At 44.3% G+C, this 18,740-nt stretch overlaps 1 protein-coding gene across 1 annotated transcript in view; it reads right to left on the reverse strand.

Annotated features, from left to right (window-relative positions):
• The window catches only part of LOC126484434 (uncharacterized), a 40,296-nt gene that overhangs the window by 9,984 nt on the left and 11,572 nt on the right, over positions 1-18,740 (reverse strand). Inside the window, exon 3 of the mRNA XM_050107951.1 lies at positions 1,337-1,471. Coding sequence (XP_049963908.1) covers positions 1,337-1,471 — 135 coding nt within the window. The remainder of the gene's footprint in view (positions 1-1,336; positions 1,472-18,740) is intronic.

An 18,740-nucleotide genomic window follows, 5' to 3' on the forward strand; every position in this document is an offset into this window, starting at 1 on the left:
AAGTACACAAAATGCTAAATGCACTACAAGGAATTACCATTGGATGGCAACCAATATATCCCTTTCAGAAGCATCTACGTTAACCAGTATGCGTAGCGTTTTCTGCAGACGAGTGACAATTTTAATAAACTTCTCATTCACTGAGGTAATGTTATAAACATACCCTCTCAGACCTCACACCTGACTGAAGAAAGACTTCAAAGTTACTTCGTTGTTCTGTCTAAGGCAGTCGACAGTTTATCTGTTTTGAGATATGTTGTTGTTGTGGTCTTCAGTCCTGAGACTGGTTTGATGCAGCTCTTTTTTAAAGCTGCATGCCCTCGGGAAAAATTACGGCTGTAGTTTCCCCTTGCTTTCAGCCGTTCGCAGTACCAGCACAGCAAGGCCGTTTTGGTTATTGTTACAAGGCCAGATCAGTCAATCATCCAGACTGTTGCCCTTGCAACTACTGAAAAGGCTGCTGCCCCTCTTCAGGAACCACACGTTTGTCTGGCCTCTCAACAGATACCCCTCCGTTGTGGTTGCACCTACGGTACGGCTATCTGTATCGCTGAGGCAAGCAAGCCGATAAGAGCAACCAAATCAGAAAGAAGATGGTACATTAGCTGCTCGTACCTGAGCAAGTGTGATCCTTTCTTGGTTCAAGGAGAGAAAAAAAGCTGTCTTTTAAGAAGAGCTAATGTTCTTTTCATTCTTACAAGTGTGTTTGCGAATTAAACTTGGCATCAAATCCTGCTGTGCGCATTGTGAATCCAGTCTAAGGCAGCGTTTCTTACAACTGAGCAAAAAAAGTAAGACAATCTCACACTCAACATTGTGCATTACATGATGCTCACCCATTAGCAGGATTAATCCTGATGAGGCATGTGCTTCAATTCGTCAAACAGATGTTGCTGCCCCCTCCCCCACACCAATTTTTCATTATTATCCTAATTTTGACACACACACACACACACACACACACACACACACACACACAGTCACACAGTCACACAGTCACACAGTCACACAGTCACCACTTTCCCAGTAGCCATGCCACATCTTGTCTATGCAAGCAACTGATCATAAAGCCCATGGCACTGGTGTGTGTTCGTATTCGTGCGCGCGCGCATGCGCGGACATGCGTTTTTGTTTCACATGTTATATAATTATTAGATATATCACCACTTTAGCATCTACATTAATTTAATTTTTTAATTTTTTGTGGTGTGCAGTTTTCTTTCTTTTTCATTGCTCCACCCCTTCAATAGTACTGGAGATACAGTAAAACATGAACACACACTAAAGTTTTTCACATTATGATACATATAAGTATACAAATAATTACCACATTTACCTTCTACAGCCTTAGGTATCCTCCTGGGCGATGTCTTTGAAGATTTTTCTTGTTTTGATGGCATATTAATTGTAATTTTATGGCCAATTTGAAATGGTCCCGTTACATTTGTTATACTGTACATAACAGACGATGCTGTTATGAAAAAAACAAACTCCATAAGTCTCACGCAGAAAAAGAGAAAATGAGATATTTGGAAAGTAAGTCCACAAAAAACTTCTCTCTTAAAATCTATTACAGTATTTGCAATTAGTCATGGAACAGATAAACAATGTACCGAAAAATAATATTTCATTTAGAATGTTTATTTTGAATATGTGCTTCAATTAATTCATTGATGAAATATTCTCTGGTTATCAACAGTAATAGCACTTCATTAAATTTTTGACAGCTCTAGATGTAGTCATGATTCCTTAAGTATCTTTGTGCAATGGATACGTTAACACGCAGAGGCGTGTCAACTTCCCTCATCCCCCTGAGCACTTCAGAAAGTGCTTATGTTATACAGCTCAATTGGGATCCCTATGCGTGTTTGCAGCTGTGGTCTGGTATTGCTGTTTCCATCTTATTGTTTTTGGGAAGAAAATGGTACAAGATCGACCTTTTACAGAGGAATACATTTTGTAATTTATCACTAGAAGCAGCAGGGAGAATGAACTTCTCCAATTGTGATGTTTCTTCGACAGAATCTCCAAGTACCAGTTGTCAGCCATGTACGTAAGCTGGTATCCATCTAATTCTAAGAGAAATTAAAATTCTTCAGGATCCATCTACTGTGTCTGAAAGCGAGTGTGAAATGTTCGGGAAAAGAGCATGGTTTAGTGACACATTTGACTGAAAGTAAAGTGATTTTCATCCAGTGTGCATGTGTGACGATTCAGCCTTAGAACACAAATGTGGATCCTATCAGTGTCTCCAATTTGTAACATATCTTAAGGAGTATGCCATGAAGTTCTGGGACAGCAGCCGGATAATGTAGACTTCTTGCCATGATACTTTGACTAACAACTATTCACCTATCTTCAAGTGACTATTTTGCACTGTAGGCTGCTGGTTCACATCGCTAACTTTATACCAAAAACTGATGCAGAGATGCTACATGAGTGACTCTCTGACTCTGTCGAGTTTTGTGCCTTCTATGAATATTGCTCCATCTATAGTGTGCAGGTGCATATGTAATGGTGATACATGTGCGCTCTTTGTTAGGGTGCGCAATTGCAGAGTTAAAATTCAGATATCAAAATTAGCGCTCTAATGTGTCATTGGTCATAAAATGTTTTCTTCCTAAAAAGATTAAAGATATCACCAGGTCCCATCTTTCACTAAACTTATTTCCACTGATTCTGAATCCCAGAAGGATCAAGATTTCCAAGGTACAATAATACATGCAATGTCCTGACGATGTTCAGTTATGACTGACTTACTGGGTTTCAAAAGGTGAGTGTGGCAATCATGTTCTACACCTCTTTCATGCACTGTGCCTATTGTCTGACCAACATATAGACTGGGAGATGAGTCTTTGGTATTGACAGCTCAGTAACGTCGTCCTGTTGTCTAGCGACCGCAGATAGCCAGCCAATGAAAAACTGCAATCTCGAGCAGAGAGCAAGATCTAAATTGCCTTTCTGCAAAACTGACACACACGTGTTGGAAGCATACTAGTAAGTGTCTCACGTGCAACTGGTCGTCCTTTGTGTTAATAGGTAAGTTCTTAGTTTATTTTGTATTTGTTGTTGTTAGTGTTTATTTACTTCTGTTTCCTTTTAAACAGTGCCCAGCGAGATGAGTAGTGCCAGCCCAACACATGAAGTGAAACGGAGGAAGGAAAGTGTGCTACACAGCCAGGTCTGCAAATCTGTGTTCAGTTAGGAACTACTTTGAAAACAAAAAGAAAAAAGGTGAGCCTTATTTCCTGTTGTTCAGCTGTTAAGAGGTCTGCAGCAGCAGCATTGAGAATACGCAAGAATACTGTTGTTACAATACGGAAAGAACAGTACAGCATAGACCGTGGCGAGAGTGGCACAGCAAGGCTGCATACCCCAGGAAAGAAACAGCCAAGGAAGGAGCGAGTGACAGCTTTCCAGAAAGATCCCATTCGTAGTCATTCAAATGGCTACTATTAGAGAAGGCAACAGCCCTTTCTACTCACATCACTTCTGAACAATGATCTTTGCGAAGCAAATTCTCATTACGTACAGTGCTGAAAGACATAGGCTTCAGCTGGTCAGTGTTTAACGGACACAAAACATTGAGGGAAAGGGCAGATGTGGTTGCACTGCAGTGCAGATTTCTGCACAGAATCGTGGGCGTGAGATTTGGAAATATAGTGTGCATAGATGAAACGTAGGTTAATGTCAGCGATTCATTACATAGGGGCCGGAGTGATGGAACACCAGAGCGGAGCAATGCAGTGTCTGTTGGAAAAGGAAGGTGAATTATTGTTTCACATGCAAGTACAACGGACAGTTATGTGCCAAACTGCCTGTTAACATTTCATTAAAAAAAGACAGGTGATTACCACGAAAAGACGAAAAGTGTGGTTTTTCAAAAGTGTTTCGAAACATCCCTTATGTCGAATCTGACAAGTCCATCAGTGATCATCATGGGCAATACCCTGTATCATTCCACTGTTCATAATAGGACACTTAACTTTGGAAACGAAAAAAGAAGATACTATTCAGTGGCTGAAACAACGAAAAGTGGATTTCAACAAAGATATGAAGAACGCAGAACTACTGAGAATTGTGATACAATAGAAACCGCAATTTCCTACATAAGTAGTCGATGAGATTGCCGAAGAGCACAAGCATGAAACTGTTCAGCTTCCTCTGTACCACTGTCACTTCAATGCCATTAAAGGGTTAAAGGCAAAAATAGAAAATTACATTGCTGTAAACAATAAAAAAATCATTATCTCTAAAGTTGAAACTCTGCTTGTAGCAGCTATCAAGCGACACGCGAGACATGGACAAAGATTGTGAACAGCACTGCAAGTGTCATCAAAGAGGCAGCCAAAAACAAAGGCATTGGGGAAGAAAGCATAGAAAATTTAATTATATAACTGGGAGGGAGCAATGATAATTTGGGTAGTGCGGAAAAAGACTATTTTAGATCAGATTCTGACAGTAATGGTTGTATTTTTCCATTAGTATAACTACAACACACTCAAGAATGTAATGAGTGAGCATGCCATTGATTCATCATAATATTGTGAGTACCATCTTCAGATTATACTTGTTAATATACTGTCAAATTAATCATCTAGTCATTGTAGAACTGATTAATATTGATAATATTTAACAACGGAAACAAAAACTCTGAATGTATAACGATCTGAAAAAATAGTTTTCATTTATATTGCAAAGTTTGACAAATAATTTTGTGATATTTCAGCATATTAGATACTAAATAGCGCTTCCCAATTTTTTCGAGATTATATATTACAGGTAGTAACTGTAAATAAATTCATGCATACAAATATGACCTGCATGTTATCGAAGCTTTTATTTCTGCTACTAGAGAATGCGTACAAGAAGAGACTGAGTGCGGAGTGCCGTAAGCCACATTCGACAACACTGGAGTCTGTCTGCCTGATCTGTCAATACCAATTACTTGCCTCACAGACTACAGGCTTCACCACAATGGCAAAGTACTCTGTAGATTCCAGTCCTCTGCAATCCCATATCATCCGAGAACAGTGTAAGTCTTTGTAGGCATGCAGAATTTACCAATGACATGTCTAGTGACAGTTAATTTTATTAATTTTTACATCCGAATTTTAGCTCCATTAGTGCACATTCTGACAGAGAGTAAGCATGTAGTATCATCATTATGCACGTGCCTATGCATCACAAATGGAGCAAAATTCGAAGAGGGCGTGAAACTCTACAGAGGTCGCTCATGTAGTGGGTGCATTTGAGCATGTCTCTCCACTTCAATTTTTGGTATAAAGTTAGCGAAGTGAACTAGAAAACTCCAGTGCAAAACACACACCTGAAGATACCTGAATGGCTGTCGGACAAAATATAATGGCAAGAACTGAACATTATCTGACCGCAATCCTGAAACTTCATGGAATACTCTTTATACCAGGAAAATTGCAAGAATCACAGATCCTATGAAATCTACAGCACATTAAACCAAATGATTTCATTTATACATGAAAGCAACATAAGACAATCAGTACATTGTCAATTATCGAGGTGGAAAGAAAACGGGATTTCAGGAACAGTAGTTCTTCATTGGGACTTGTCTGCTTGTGGCTCGCATGAAAAAGCTAAAAATTAGTGACTATCAGTCTGGAGACACACTCTAGAACATTCCAGTTTTCAGCAAAATCATGTTAGTTTTGACACTGCTTCACTTTAGTAACAGTTCTGCCAGTTACAAAGAAAATGGGTTATTAAATATTAGAAAAATTGGTTCTAAAGTATTTACAACAGTCCACGCTGCATTTCATTCATATTAAAAGATTTGCATTGACAGAAGCCTACTGGGTTGTTTAAAGAGCAAACACATTTCAAGAAGTATATTCCATCCAAAAGAAGGTTTGTAATAAAAACATTTGTACTCTGCAACTATCACACTTCTTACATCTTGGGTTTTATTGTGTGCACAGGCACAACAATGAAGATATCAACTTCCACAATTTGGGCACACAGGGATGAGGAGACATATCTTATGCTGACATTTGGTATTTGTGTCCAGATCAGTTTCTCGGACTCCACAGTCATGGAACACCTGCATGTAGCTCTGTTCATAGGAACAAGCACAACATGCCGAAATTACAGGACAAAATGAAATGAAGAGAGATCCAGTTTGTGTCCACTGATATACTGCTTGCTATTAAGTGTTGCACTAAAAGCGAGTTCTGGATGTTGACCACTGAAATACCACAGAAAGTTTGACATGGAAAAGCCTGACAGAGTGGTGAAACAACCACAAAACCAGAATGTGTGTCAGATTACAATGTGACTGTACTGACATGCTACTGAGGTCAGTCAAATCAATGTGGAATATTGTGAAATGGTTGGTGAAAAAAAGTTTTTTGTGGTAGATACTGAAACTGCATGTTTTAGATGCAGGGGAAAAAAGCTAGTAGTAGAATTTAATTTGTCCCTAGTAATACAAATAATTACTGAAGCTTTTGTCATTCATCAGCTAAAGCCAACAAAGAAAGGCACTCTGATGACAAGGATCCACTACACTACATTGAGACACATCTTACAAATATTACTGAGAGTGAAAACTCAAAGAAAGGTACATCAATGCATCAATGTGCAGTGCGCTGAAAAAACATGGCATGCTGGGGAACCCAGTACCAATACTGAACATGCAATACACCAACATATGCTGTGTCACATTTCACAGCTTATCGTTAACCACTTATAACTTCACAGGATATATTATGTTACAGTGATACTGCTCTTTAGAAATAAATAAGTAAAAAATAAAACAGACATTTTTAGTTTTGGCAATGTTGGTCCAAAGCCAAAATCAGACAAGAGGATGGAATATATATACAACAGGAGTAAATGGTATTCACACACATAGACTCCCTAATTCTGAAAATACTCTCTAGATAAGTTACTGTGCTGAAAAACATACAAGCTCCACAAATACAAAAATTAAGAGAGGCAGTATACACTATGTCAATCAAACAAGATTATGCATAATTGTCTACTTCCAGCTCATAACTCTTACTGGACACCAATGATTATGATTATGATTATGATGATGATGATGATGATGATGATGATGATTTTAGGTGAGGGGCACTCATCATCATGGTCAGTGCCCTCACAAAAAGTCAGTATGCCAATCTCATGGGTGGGGACGAAGGCTGTCATCACATGCAGAGCAGGTTATAATGTATTCCAAATGGCTTGGACACATAGGGCCAATTCCTGAAAAGCCATTCAAAGATGGGTTGGACCACTGCACTAAATGCCAATGACTGAGGTGACACAGGTATTTTCAGTGCCTGTGGAGCCAAAAGGATACAGCACCAAATCCAGAGTGGTGGTTCACCAGCCTCTGCACATAGACTCAGAACTGGGCTGGTCCAAAAGGTTCCAGTTGATATCCAAATGCCCTCACGGTAGACAGCATATAACATCTAGAGGTAGCAGGTATGGGCTGATTCATAGACCACGCTGCCATAATTTAAATGTGATCAAACAAATACCCTGTAAAACTGCAGGATGCAGGACCTGTCAGCTCCCCATGTTTTTCCTCTGAGGCATTTCAAAATATTCAATGACTGGAAGCCTTTTGTTCATAGATCTTTCAAGTATGAGAGACAAGTTACTATCGAGACAAACAACAAACCCAAAAAGCGCGCGGTTTCTTGAAAACGTAAAATACTGTCCCCCCGTTGTGAGCACTGATTGGTTAAAGCTTCAACGAACAGTTAAAATTGACACATGTCGTCTTCTCAAGTGAGAACCGAAAAGCAGTTGTCTTGGCCCAAATTTCCAGCCTCCTAATGGTCAGCCGTAGCTGCCTTGTCATCATTATAAAATCAGAGGAAGAGTAGGAGATTGCAAAGTCATCCACAAACAAACAGCATTTGACAGAGCTCCTGATTGCAGAGGAAATGCCATTGATAGCGATGGCAAACAATGTGACACTGATGACACTACCTTAGGGGCTCCATTCTCTTGAACATAGCAGTCACAGACAATTATTTGCCAACGTGATATCGAAGACGATGGTGCTCGAGAAAGGATTGGATAAGAAGTGGCAGGCATCCACATAGTCCCCACTCTCGAAGTTGGTGAACAATGTTGTACCTCCAAGCAGTGTCATATGCTTTTTCAAAGTCAAAAAACACACAAACCAAATGGTTTTGGCGTAAGGAGGACTCCAGTGTTACCGTCTCCAGTAGAATTAAGTTGTCAAGGGTGAAATGGGAGCACCTGAAACCGCACTGGGAGTGGCTCAGGTGACCTCGGGATTTGAGCAGTCAGACGAGGCGGCAGTTGATCATGCGTTCAAGTGTCTTACCCATATGACTGGTAAGGGCTACACTCCACTGCTGGGGTCCTTGCCTGGTTTCCAGAATAAAATTAACATTACCTCCTTCCAAATTGTGGGGACCTGTCCTTCAAACCAGATCTGATTGAAACAAGAAAGGAGTTGTCCTTTCGCTTCAGGGCACAGATGAAGCATGGTATAATGGATCTCATCAGGTCCTGGGTTAGTGTATCTGGTTGCAGACAAAGCCGATTCCAGTTCCCACAGAGAGAACAGAAGGTTGTAGATTTTCTCATTATGTGAGAAGAAACTGAACTTCCTCATCCCTGCAGTCCTACAGAACACCTGAAAAACAGGAGCTTGTCTGGATGACAAAGTGACAATGAAGCAACAACCTGAGCCATGTCTTCTGGCATGCCCACCAAGACCTCATTACTTGACAAGGCCGTAACGGGACATATACTGCCCTTGCCTGAAGTTTGTCTTATTGAGTTCCAAACTCGCGCAGTGGAAGTGGACCAATTAATGGAAGTCATGAATTCCTTCCAGGAAGCACTCTTCCATTCTTTAATCACTCGCCTCATATGTGCTCTCGCAGATCTGAAGGCATGAAGGCTTTCTGTAGTTGGACGATGTTTGAAGTTCCGCAGAGCTGTTCGTTTATCTGGCCTGACTCCCAGTCGACAATCATCATTCCACAAAGCTACAGGCCGTTGTCATCTGAGGTGGTTACTAGACCGGGGATGGACTCTGCAGCAGCCTCTTGGATCTCACAAGTGATATGGGCCACTATCTCTCGTGCACAATCCTTTTGTTCAAAAATAGCCTGTCAACTGAACTACAACCAATTTGCACTTTGTGTCATCCATCTGAGTGGTCTCCTATCAGCCACTGTCCTAATCAGTAGGTGGATCCACACTATGTAAATCTGTAGCTACTTCCCACTGAACTGCGTCTGCAATAGCTGGTGAACAAAAACATGTCAATGGCTGAAAAAGCGGTGGAAAAGTGTGTCATCTGACCCACGTTCAGAAGGAAGATATTCTCAGAATGGAAAAGTCGCTCTATCATCTGACCCCTGTAGCAAGTGGTAGCCAAGCTCCACAGCTCATTGTGTGCACCGAAGTCCCCCACAAGAAGGAACGGGCATTGGAGTCCCCGGAACAGTTCTGTCAGTACGTCTGTGCCCAAAGCACCATTAGATGGAAGACCCAAAGAACACACCGTGTTATTAACAGGTACTAGAACTTTCACGGCAATTGCGTGTATGGTCGTGGTAGGAGGGACAGAAGAGGAGTGGCATCTGTCGTCAATGAAAACAGTCACTCCACCTTTCGCCCTGTCTCCAGTAATATCGTCCTTCCTGTATGCATGGTAACCCTATGATGAAGGTGTGTTGGTGACTTTAAGATGCGTTTCTTGTAAGCAGATGATGAACAGTTTCTCCTGGACCAGTAGCTGTAATTCTTCCAAATGTAAGTAATATGCATTGAAATCCCACTGCAACACAGAAGTCCCTGTGGAAGCCATTGTTTAGCAAAGGTTGTTCATGACTTTCTCCCGCGGAGATGGTGACTTACTGAGGAGATCAGGGGGAACGTTAGCCAGTTCTCGGCTCTCTGGTTCCTCCGACTGGAAGTACGTATCCTCAAGAGCATAGTCCTCATCAGAGACTGAGAGACTTCACCAATCCTAAGGTTTAACTACCACTTTCTTGGACTTTGAACTACTTTTTGAAGCACATTTTTCTTTACTTATGGGAGGAGGTGGTTGCTTGGGTTGCGGGCATAATTTAATTAGCATCTGATGGTGGGCAGTGGTATGTGGTTTAGGTGGTAAGCCCATTGCCAATGGCTTCCAAACGACTACTGTTTCAAGTGGAGTGTTTCCCCCACAGGTTCACTGACAAGTGTAGGTGCTCGTACTTGAATCTGTAGTCTGAGTTTGTGTGGAGGCATCACACTTTGTGACTGGCATCCTCGTTGTAAACCTTACACTTTATGCTCCACACTGTGTGATCCCTGGAGCAGCGTATACATTTCCGAGGAAATATGTAAGAATTGCTTGATTCGTGAGCTGAGCCTCTACAATTACCACACGTAGCCCTCCCATTACATCCTACAGTGGTATGACCAAATCTTTTACATTTGAAGCACCACATTGGGCTGAGAGCAAACGGGCGAACCTTAAAACGGATATGTTCAGGCAATTCTGAAGTATTAAATGTTAGAACAAATGTTGTCAATGTTTTCAATTTGCCATTGACTCTCCTCATATAGTTCTGCACTTGTGTTACACCCACATTTTTCTATTCTTCACGTAACTCTGCGGGATTCACCTCCATTATGTCAGAGCATGTAACCACACCCTTACTAAAGTTAAGGGTGTTATGCAACTCATTCTCGAGAGGGTAGTCATCTAAGGCCACGATCCCAGAAGCTTAGATATTTGGTATAAATTAGCAGTTTCAACTAGAACTGTTCCATTACGAAGCTGTTTGACACTTTTAGGGACCCAGCAATACCTTGTGAATATAAAATGGGGAGACCTTCTCCAGGGTCCCCCTGTTCACTTGTTTACAGTGAAAGTGTTATGGCACAGTAATGCCCTGTTACTATGATTCCAAGACTTCTTTTTGGGAGAACTGACCAACCAAGCTCTCTCTGATGAATATGTCTAGGCACCACCTGACGGTATACCTGTCCCGTCAGTAGTAGTAATTTCATTAGACCATTTCCTACGGATCCCACAAGACGTCAGCGAAACAGCCGTCAACCCAGGAAGAGTCCTGCATGCCTGAGCAAGCCTTATACAACAGGAGGGTGGCAGGTGCCCCAGAGGTTGCCCGCTAGAGACTGTTTTACCTCAACTGCCATTCATCTCATTAGCACGTAGCACACCTTGAGATTGAGGGTTTTTTTATAGGGGTGTGTACCTTCCTCACAGACCAGGCGGTGAAGCCAAGGCCCCCCGTTCTCTGGAACTCAATAGTCCGACGCTGCGTCGCACGATGGTCGCTGAAGCATGCCCTGAGCTTACAGTGACAGAGGGCTGATGGCACTTACCAGTCCCCAGTTCAGGAACCCTGGGGTCAACAAGCCCATACTCAGTAAACGAATGCTTCGACCCTGGGGGGTGGACATAAATGAAAAGTATTCGGAAACCTTTATTATTTGGTTTTGAATGCTGCCTATAAAAATGTTTGGAGTTTATGCTCAACTTAGAATTTCCTGGTACACAGACATCCCCCTTTCTAAGTTGTCTGCAGAAGAGTTTTTTTGTGCAGGCAGGCATTAACAGGAATGGTCTGACATTTCAAAGTCTACTGTGTTTATTTCTTTAGTTATGTACGGACAACAACATGTAAAACAAAGTATCACTGCAACAAATAAAGCTCAGTTGGAGATAGATAGGGACAGCAGCTTACAAAGAACATTGGTGAGGCTGATGGGCCGATAGTTATACACATCAAGTGGGTTTTTACCGGGTTTGAGCATCAGAATCATGGTGCTCTCCCACCATTGTGATGGAAAGATGCCATTGCACCAGATCCGGTTGAAGATGAAGAGGAGATGTCGCTTGTAGGCAGATGGGAGATTTTCTGGGCAGGCGTCTGTGGTCTTGACACCGGGGCAGTGACAGGATGATGGGGAAGTGGTCACTACCACACAGGTCGTCACGTGCTCTCCAGTGGATAGATGGGAGAAGTCCTGGGCTGCAAATTGATAAATCAATGGCCGAGTAACTACCTCAAGCCACAATGAAATGTGTGGCAGACCCAGTATTTAAGGGGCAGAGGTCGAGTTGCAACAGTAAAGTTTTGACATCTCTGCCTCAGCCAGTAAGCACAGTGCCACCCCACAAGGTGTTATGGGCGTTAAAATCTCCCAAAAGTAGGGAAGGTTTAGGGAGTTGATCAATCAGGGCAGCTAATACATTTAGGGGTACTGCACGATCGGGGGAAGACAAAATATTACAGACAGTTATTTCCTGCATCGTCCATATCCTGACAGACAGCTTCAAGAGGGGTTTGAAGGGGTACAGTTTCACTACAGACTGAGTTTAGGACATAAACGCGAACTCCACCTGACACTCTATTACAGTTGCTACTGTTCCTGCAGTGTCCCTTATAGCTGCGGAGGTCAGGAGTCCACATTGCTGGGAACCAGGTTTCCTGGAGGGCAATGCAGAAAGCAGGTGTAAAGCTTAACAGTTGCCGTAGCTCAGCCAGGCGGTGGAAAAAACCGCAGCAATTCCACTGGAGGATGACATCATCGTGAGGCTGGGAAGGCATGGAACATGCAATGAGGCAGTTTACACTTCAGGGTCACCTGCTGCCACCGAGTTTTTGCCTGAGCTGTCTATATCCATTTTGTCTGAGGGTCCAGCGAGATCTAGGTCCTCAGTGGATGGTAGAATCTCCACCTCATCCACAGATGCAGAGCTTGGAGGTAGTGGTGGTGTGGGTGCCATCGCAATTCCCTTGGTCTTGGAGACCTTCTTTTTGGATTTCTCTCGCTGTTCCTCGAGTTTCTCTTGCTGGGAGGACTTCACTGATTCAGTCTCAGGGACTCAGGATGAGCGTGAAGCCCTGCAACCGGCTGCTTTTGGGCTCTTCAGCCACTGGCGGGTGTCATCTTTCCCACTAGCAGAAACCTGGGAAGGGAGTGACCCAAGGGACCGCTACCTATCGAGAGCAGCCGAAGAAGTTGTACGCTTCTCCAGCTTAGAATTGGGAACAGACATCCCCAATGGATGGCCGGGGAGGGGGGGTGTGGTTGCTCCTGAATTAGGTTGTGCAGGAGCAACAGGGAGGGAAGTGCCCCCCCCCCGCCATCAAGGACGATTTGAGAGGTGACTGGTGTTGGCAGAGCTGATGGGGCTAGAACTGTTGTGGCGGCAGCGTAAGACACTGTCACGTGTACAAGATGTAGGCGTTCAAATTTCCTCTTAGCCTTAGTGTGGGTCAGTCGGTCCTGGGTCTTTTACTCCATGATTTTCCTTTTTTTCTGGGGAATCCCGCAGTCAGGCGAGCAAGGCAAATGGTGCTCTCCGCAGCCGACACGGATGGGAGGCAAGGGACATGGAGTATTGGGATGTGATGGGTGCCTGCAATCTCGACATGTGATGCTGGAAGTACAGCGGGAAGACATGCGACCGAACTTCCAACATTTAAAGCACCGCATTGGGAGAGGGATATAGGGTTTTCATCACAGCGATAGAACATCACCTTGACCTTCTCAGGTAATGTATCATCCTCGAAGGCCAAGATGAAGGCACTGGTGGCAACATGATTATCCCTCGGACGCCAGTGGACATACCGAACAAAATGTGCACCTTGTCGTTCTAAATTGGTGCACAGCTTATCGTCGGACTGCAAAAGAAGGTCCCGCTGAAATATGATACCCTGGACCATATTTAAGCTCTTATGGGGCGCGATGGCTAAAGAAGCATCCCCCAGCTTGTCATAAGCAAGTAACACCCATGACTGTGCAGAGGATACTGTCTTGATCAAGACTGACCCAGATCTCATTTTGGACAAGCCCTCCACCTCCCCAAACTTGTCCTCTAAATTCTCAACAAAAAACTGAGGCTTCATCGTCATGAAAGATTCCCCATCAGCTCTCAAACATACAAAGTACCGGGGCAAAAAAGAGCCACTACCATCCTTAGCCTGACATTCCTTCCCTGGTGTGACCACGGAGGCGAACGACTTGGGGCCATACTTCTGCACATTGAATTGAGCCCATGAACGGTTAGAGGCTGTTGGTGTTTAACCACCAGCACGTGTCATCCACCCTGATGCCACCCACTCCGACCAGGGGCTCTTCCCACGGGTGCCACCTAACCGCAGCAAAGGCCACCTGGAAGGATGGCCATTGCCGGGAGTCCCAATGTCTCCAGGGGGATGGGCATCTACCCCTTACCGATGCCTTAGGGGTCAGGAGGCTACAACCAAAAGGGTCCGCATTGCTGGGAACCAGGTGTCCATGAAGGCACTGCAGAAGAAGATGTAAAGCTTAACAGTTGCTGTAGCTCAGCCAGGTGGTGGAAAAAACCGCTGCAATTCCACTGGAGGATGACATCATCATGAGACTGGGAAGGCATGAAACACTTAATGAGGCAGTTTATGCCTCAGGGTCACCTGCTGCCACCGACTTATTTCCTGAACAGGCTATCTCCATTTTGTCTGAGGGTCGGGTGAGATCTACGTCCTCAGCAGATGCCAGAATATTCACCTCATCCTCAGAGCTTGTAGGCAGTGGTAGTGTGGGTGCCACCACAATTCCCTTGGTTTTGGGGGTCTTCTTTCTGGATTTCTCTCACTGATCCTTGGGTTTCTCTGCCTGGGAGGGCTTCACTGACTCAGTCTCCGGGACTGAGGGTGATTGCGAAGCCCCACGACCAGCTGCTTTTGGGCACTTCAGCCACTGGTGGGTGTCATATTTCCCACTAGCAGAAACCTGGGAAGGGAGTGACCCAAAGGACCCCTTCCTAGCGAGACGAGCCAAAGAAGACTTATGCTTCTCTGGCTGAGAAGTGGGGACTGGTGTCCCCAATGGTTTGGGGGACAGTGCTCCCGAGGTAGGTGTTGCGGGAGCATCAAGGAGGGAAGTGCCCCCCACCATCAAGGAGGCAGGTGTAGTCTTAACTCTGAGAGCCGACTGGAACTCACGGAACTGATGGGGTTAAAGAGGAGGTCACAGCCACAGGATGCAGGCACTCAATTTTCCTCTTGGCCTCAGTGTAGGTCAGTCGGTCCAGGGTCTTGTATTCCATGATTTTCCTTTCTCGCTGTAAAATCCTGCAGTCTGGTGAGCAAGGGGAATGATGCTCTCTGCAGTGGACACAGATTGGAGGCACAGCACATGGAGTACTGGGATGGGATGGACATCCACATCAACATGTGATGCTAGAAGTACAGCGGGAAGACATATGGCCGAACTTCCAGCACTTCAAGCACCGCATTGGGGGAGGGATATATGGCTTGACATCACAATGGTAGACCATCATCTTGACCTTCTCAGGTAATGTGTCACCCTTGAGGGCCTAGATGAAGACACCAGTAGCAACCTGATTATCCCTTGGACCCCAATAGCCGAGCCGGACGAAATGAACTCTTCGTCACTCTTAAGTTGGCACGCAGCTCGTCATGAGACTGCAAAAGAAGATCCCTGTGAAACATAATACCCTGGACCATATTTAAGCTCTAATAAGGCGTGATGATAACAGAAACATCCCCCAGCTTGTCACAAGCAAGTAATGCCCATGACTGGGCAGAGGATGCCGTTTTTATTAAGAATGACCCTGATCACTTTTTGGACAAGCCCTCCACCTTCCCAAACTTGTCCTCTAAAAAAACAAACAAAACTGAGGCTTCATCGAGGCAAAGAAGTCCATATCAGCTCTCGTACATACGACATACTGAGGCGAATAAGATTAGCTGCCATCCTTAGCCTGGCATTCCTCCCATGGTGTGGCCAGGGAGGGGAATGATTTAGGATCATACTTCCTTGCATTGTACTGAGACTTGGAACGTTTAGAGACTGCAGATATTTGATCACCAGCAAGTGATGACGTGATACGCTTCATCACAAGTCATCTGCCCTGATGTCACCCACTCCAACCAGGGGCCCTCCCCACGGGCACCACCCAGCCACAGGAAAGGCCACCTGACAGGATGGCCATTGCCGGGAGTCCCGATGCCCCAGGGCGACGGGCATCTACTCCTTGGCATACATGGGGAGTTAACAGTGCAGACATCAGCAGAATGATCCCTGTATAGTCAGCGGGCTACAACCTACAGGGTACATGGTGACCCCATCACAACAGACTGGCTACCGTGCTGGATGTGAGGTGCAAAGTATTCCATGGTCACACAGGAAGGTGTCCTCACTTAAGAGATGGGGGATGAGCGGGACTGCAATGCTACGACAAGAAAGTGGGCTGAAGATCTCAATGCACAATGGACATGATGCACCATTTAAGACACCCTTCCCCAACTGGCCCGCTCTTCGGGAAAATTTTGAAAAATGGAGGTCAAACCCTAAAGGGGACCATCACATAAGGGCCAAAAGGTGTGAGACTCTTTTAGTCGCCTCTTATGGCAGGCAGGCAGGAATACCTTGGGCCTATTCTAACTGCCAGACCCGCAGGGGGGGGGGGGGGGGGGGGGGCTGAACAGCAAGCAGGAGGTGAATGGAACAACCCTCCTTGGCAGCTGCATCACCAAGTTCATTTCCCTGGGTTCCTATGTGCCTTGGGACCCAGCAGAAAATTACATCCTTGTCCTGCCTTTGCAAGAGAAGAAGCATGTCTGGCATCTCTTGCACAAACCTATCTGCTGGGTACATCTGACCAACAACAAGAAGGGTCCTGTGGGAATCTGAGCGGGAAAATTTCTCACCATGACGCTATCTCATCTTCTTCAGTGTCCACAGGATAGTAAACAATTCCAAATAATAAAATGAAAACTGCTCTAGAGGCACTATCCTGAGGACAATGTAGTGAACACGACAGAACAGTGGATAAAATCCCCCTGCTTAAACTAGTCTGTTTAAACGGGAATAAAATCCGGGTGGTGATGTAAAATCTTATTAAATTTTATGTTAAAATATAGTCTGGTGTACAATTCCTGGTGCAAGTGTCAATCTGAAAAGTAGCCTGGGCCTCTGTAGTAGCCAGGGGAGCGTCGTATGCCACCCGTGACTTTGGACCACCTGTAGTAACTCAAGGCTCTCCCTCACACAGATCCCTCCCTGCCTATGGACAATGATGGAACAGTTGGTCCAATGGTAACTGTGCAATGGAGATGGCTGCTAGCAATTTTGGAAAGGACCAAGGCCTATTAGCTTGGCATGCCATGGGGAGAAGACAGCGAAGGCTCACCAGCAGCCTCTGCACACAGGCTAGAAACTGGACTTGTGTGGTAAGCCCCTGCTGACAGCCTAATGCCCTCTTGATGAAATGCATCCAGAATTTTGAAGTATGGAGGCCACACTTGCAACCGTATTCCAGCTGGGCTGCACAAAGTTTTGAAGTTGGATCAAACGTGCCCTGTCAGCTCCCCAGGACCTATGACTGATGCGTTTAAGGATGTTTAAAGCCTTGAGAACTTCAGTTTTAGTTCTTTAAGGTGTGGCAGCCGCATTAGCTTATCATCATAAGTGAGGCTTAGATATTTCACATTTTCCTTAAAAGTGGGAATAGTATCCCCACTTTTTAAATGGGTGCATTAAAACGAGAGCAGGAGTGATCAAAATCCACAAAAACAGTTTTCTCCAAAGTGAATTCAAAACCTGTGGTGTTAGATCATTTCTCCAAACACCTGATCATCAAATGTAATTGCAGAGTAGCATTAGCAACGCTGGAGGATGTACAGGAGATGGAGAAGTCATCCACAAACACGGAATACAGTACAAGACACTGTATTGTGGACATAATACTGTTGCTCACGCATCCAGACTGGATGTGTCCCAGAGCAGCTAATGCCTATTGCTGGAGAAGGGCATTAAGCCCCAGATTTATGGGCTGCCTTTCCACACTTCCCATAAGTCGCTTCACACCCACAACTCAGCACTCTAGTACCAAAACACTAGCATTTGTAGCAATGCATAGTGTTAGGTATGTAAGGCCTATCCCTAAGTAGGAGGAAAGCATTAAGGCAGTCTTACAGTACTGAAGGTCACAATGAAGATGATGATCTTTATTATCCCCCCATGAACCATGGACCTTGCCGTTTGTGGGGAAGCTTGCGTGCCTCAATGATACAGATAGTCGGGATGATTGACTGATCTGGCCTTGTAACACTAACCAAAACGGCCTTGCTGTTGTGGTACTGCAAACGGCTGAAAGCAAGGGGAAACTACAGCCGTAATTTTTCCAGAGGGCATGCAGCTTTACTGTATGGTTAAATGATGATGGCGTCCTCTTGGGTAAAATATTCCGGAGCTAAAATAGTCCCCCATTCGGATCTCCGGGCGGGGACTACTCAGGAGGACGTCGTTATCAGGAGAAAGAAAAATGCCATTCTACGGATCGGAGCGTGGCATGTCAGATCCCTTAATCGAGCAGGTAGGTTAGAAAATTTAAAAAGGGAAATGGATAGGTTAAAGTTAGATATAGTGGGAATTAGTGAAGTTTGGTGGCAGGAGGAACAAGACTTCTGGTCAGGTGAATACAGTGTTATAAATACAAAATTAAATAGGGGTAATGCAGGAGTAGGTTTAATAATGAATAACAAAAATAGGAGTGCGGGTAAGCTACTACAAACAGCATAGTGAACGTATTATAGTGGCCAAGATAGACACGAAGCCCATGCCTACTACAGTAGTACAAGTTTATATGCCAACTAGCTCTGCAGATGACGAAGAAATTGAAGAAATGTATGATGAGATAAAAGAAATTATTCAGGTAGTGAAGGGAG

This window comes from Schistocerca serialis, chromosome 6 (assembly GCF_023864345.2).
Source record: "Schistocerca serialis cubense isolate TAMUIC-IGC-003099 chromosome 6, iqSchSeri2.2, whole genome shotgun sequence".
NCBI lineage: Eukaryota > Metazoa > Arthropoda > Insecta > Orthoptera > Acrididae > Schistocerca > Schistocerca serialis.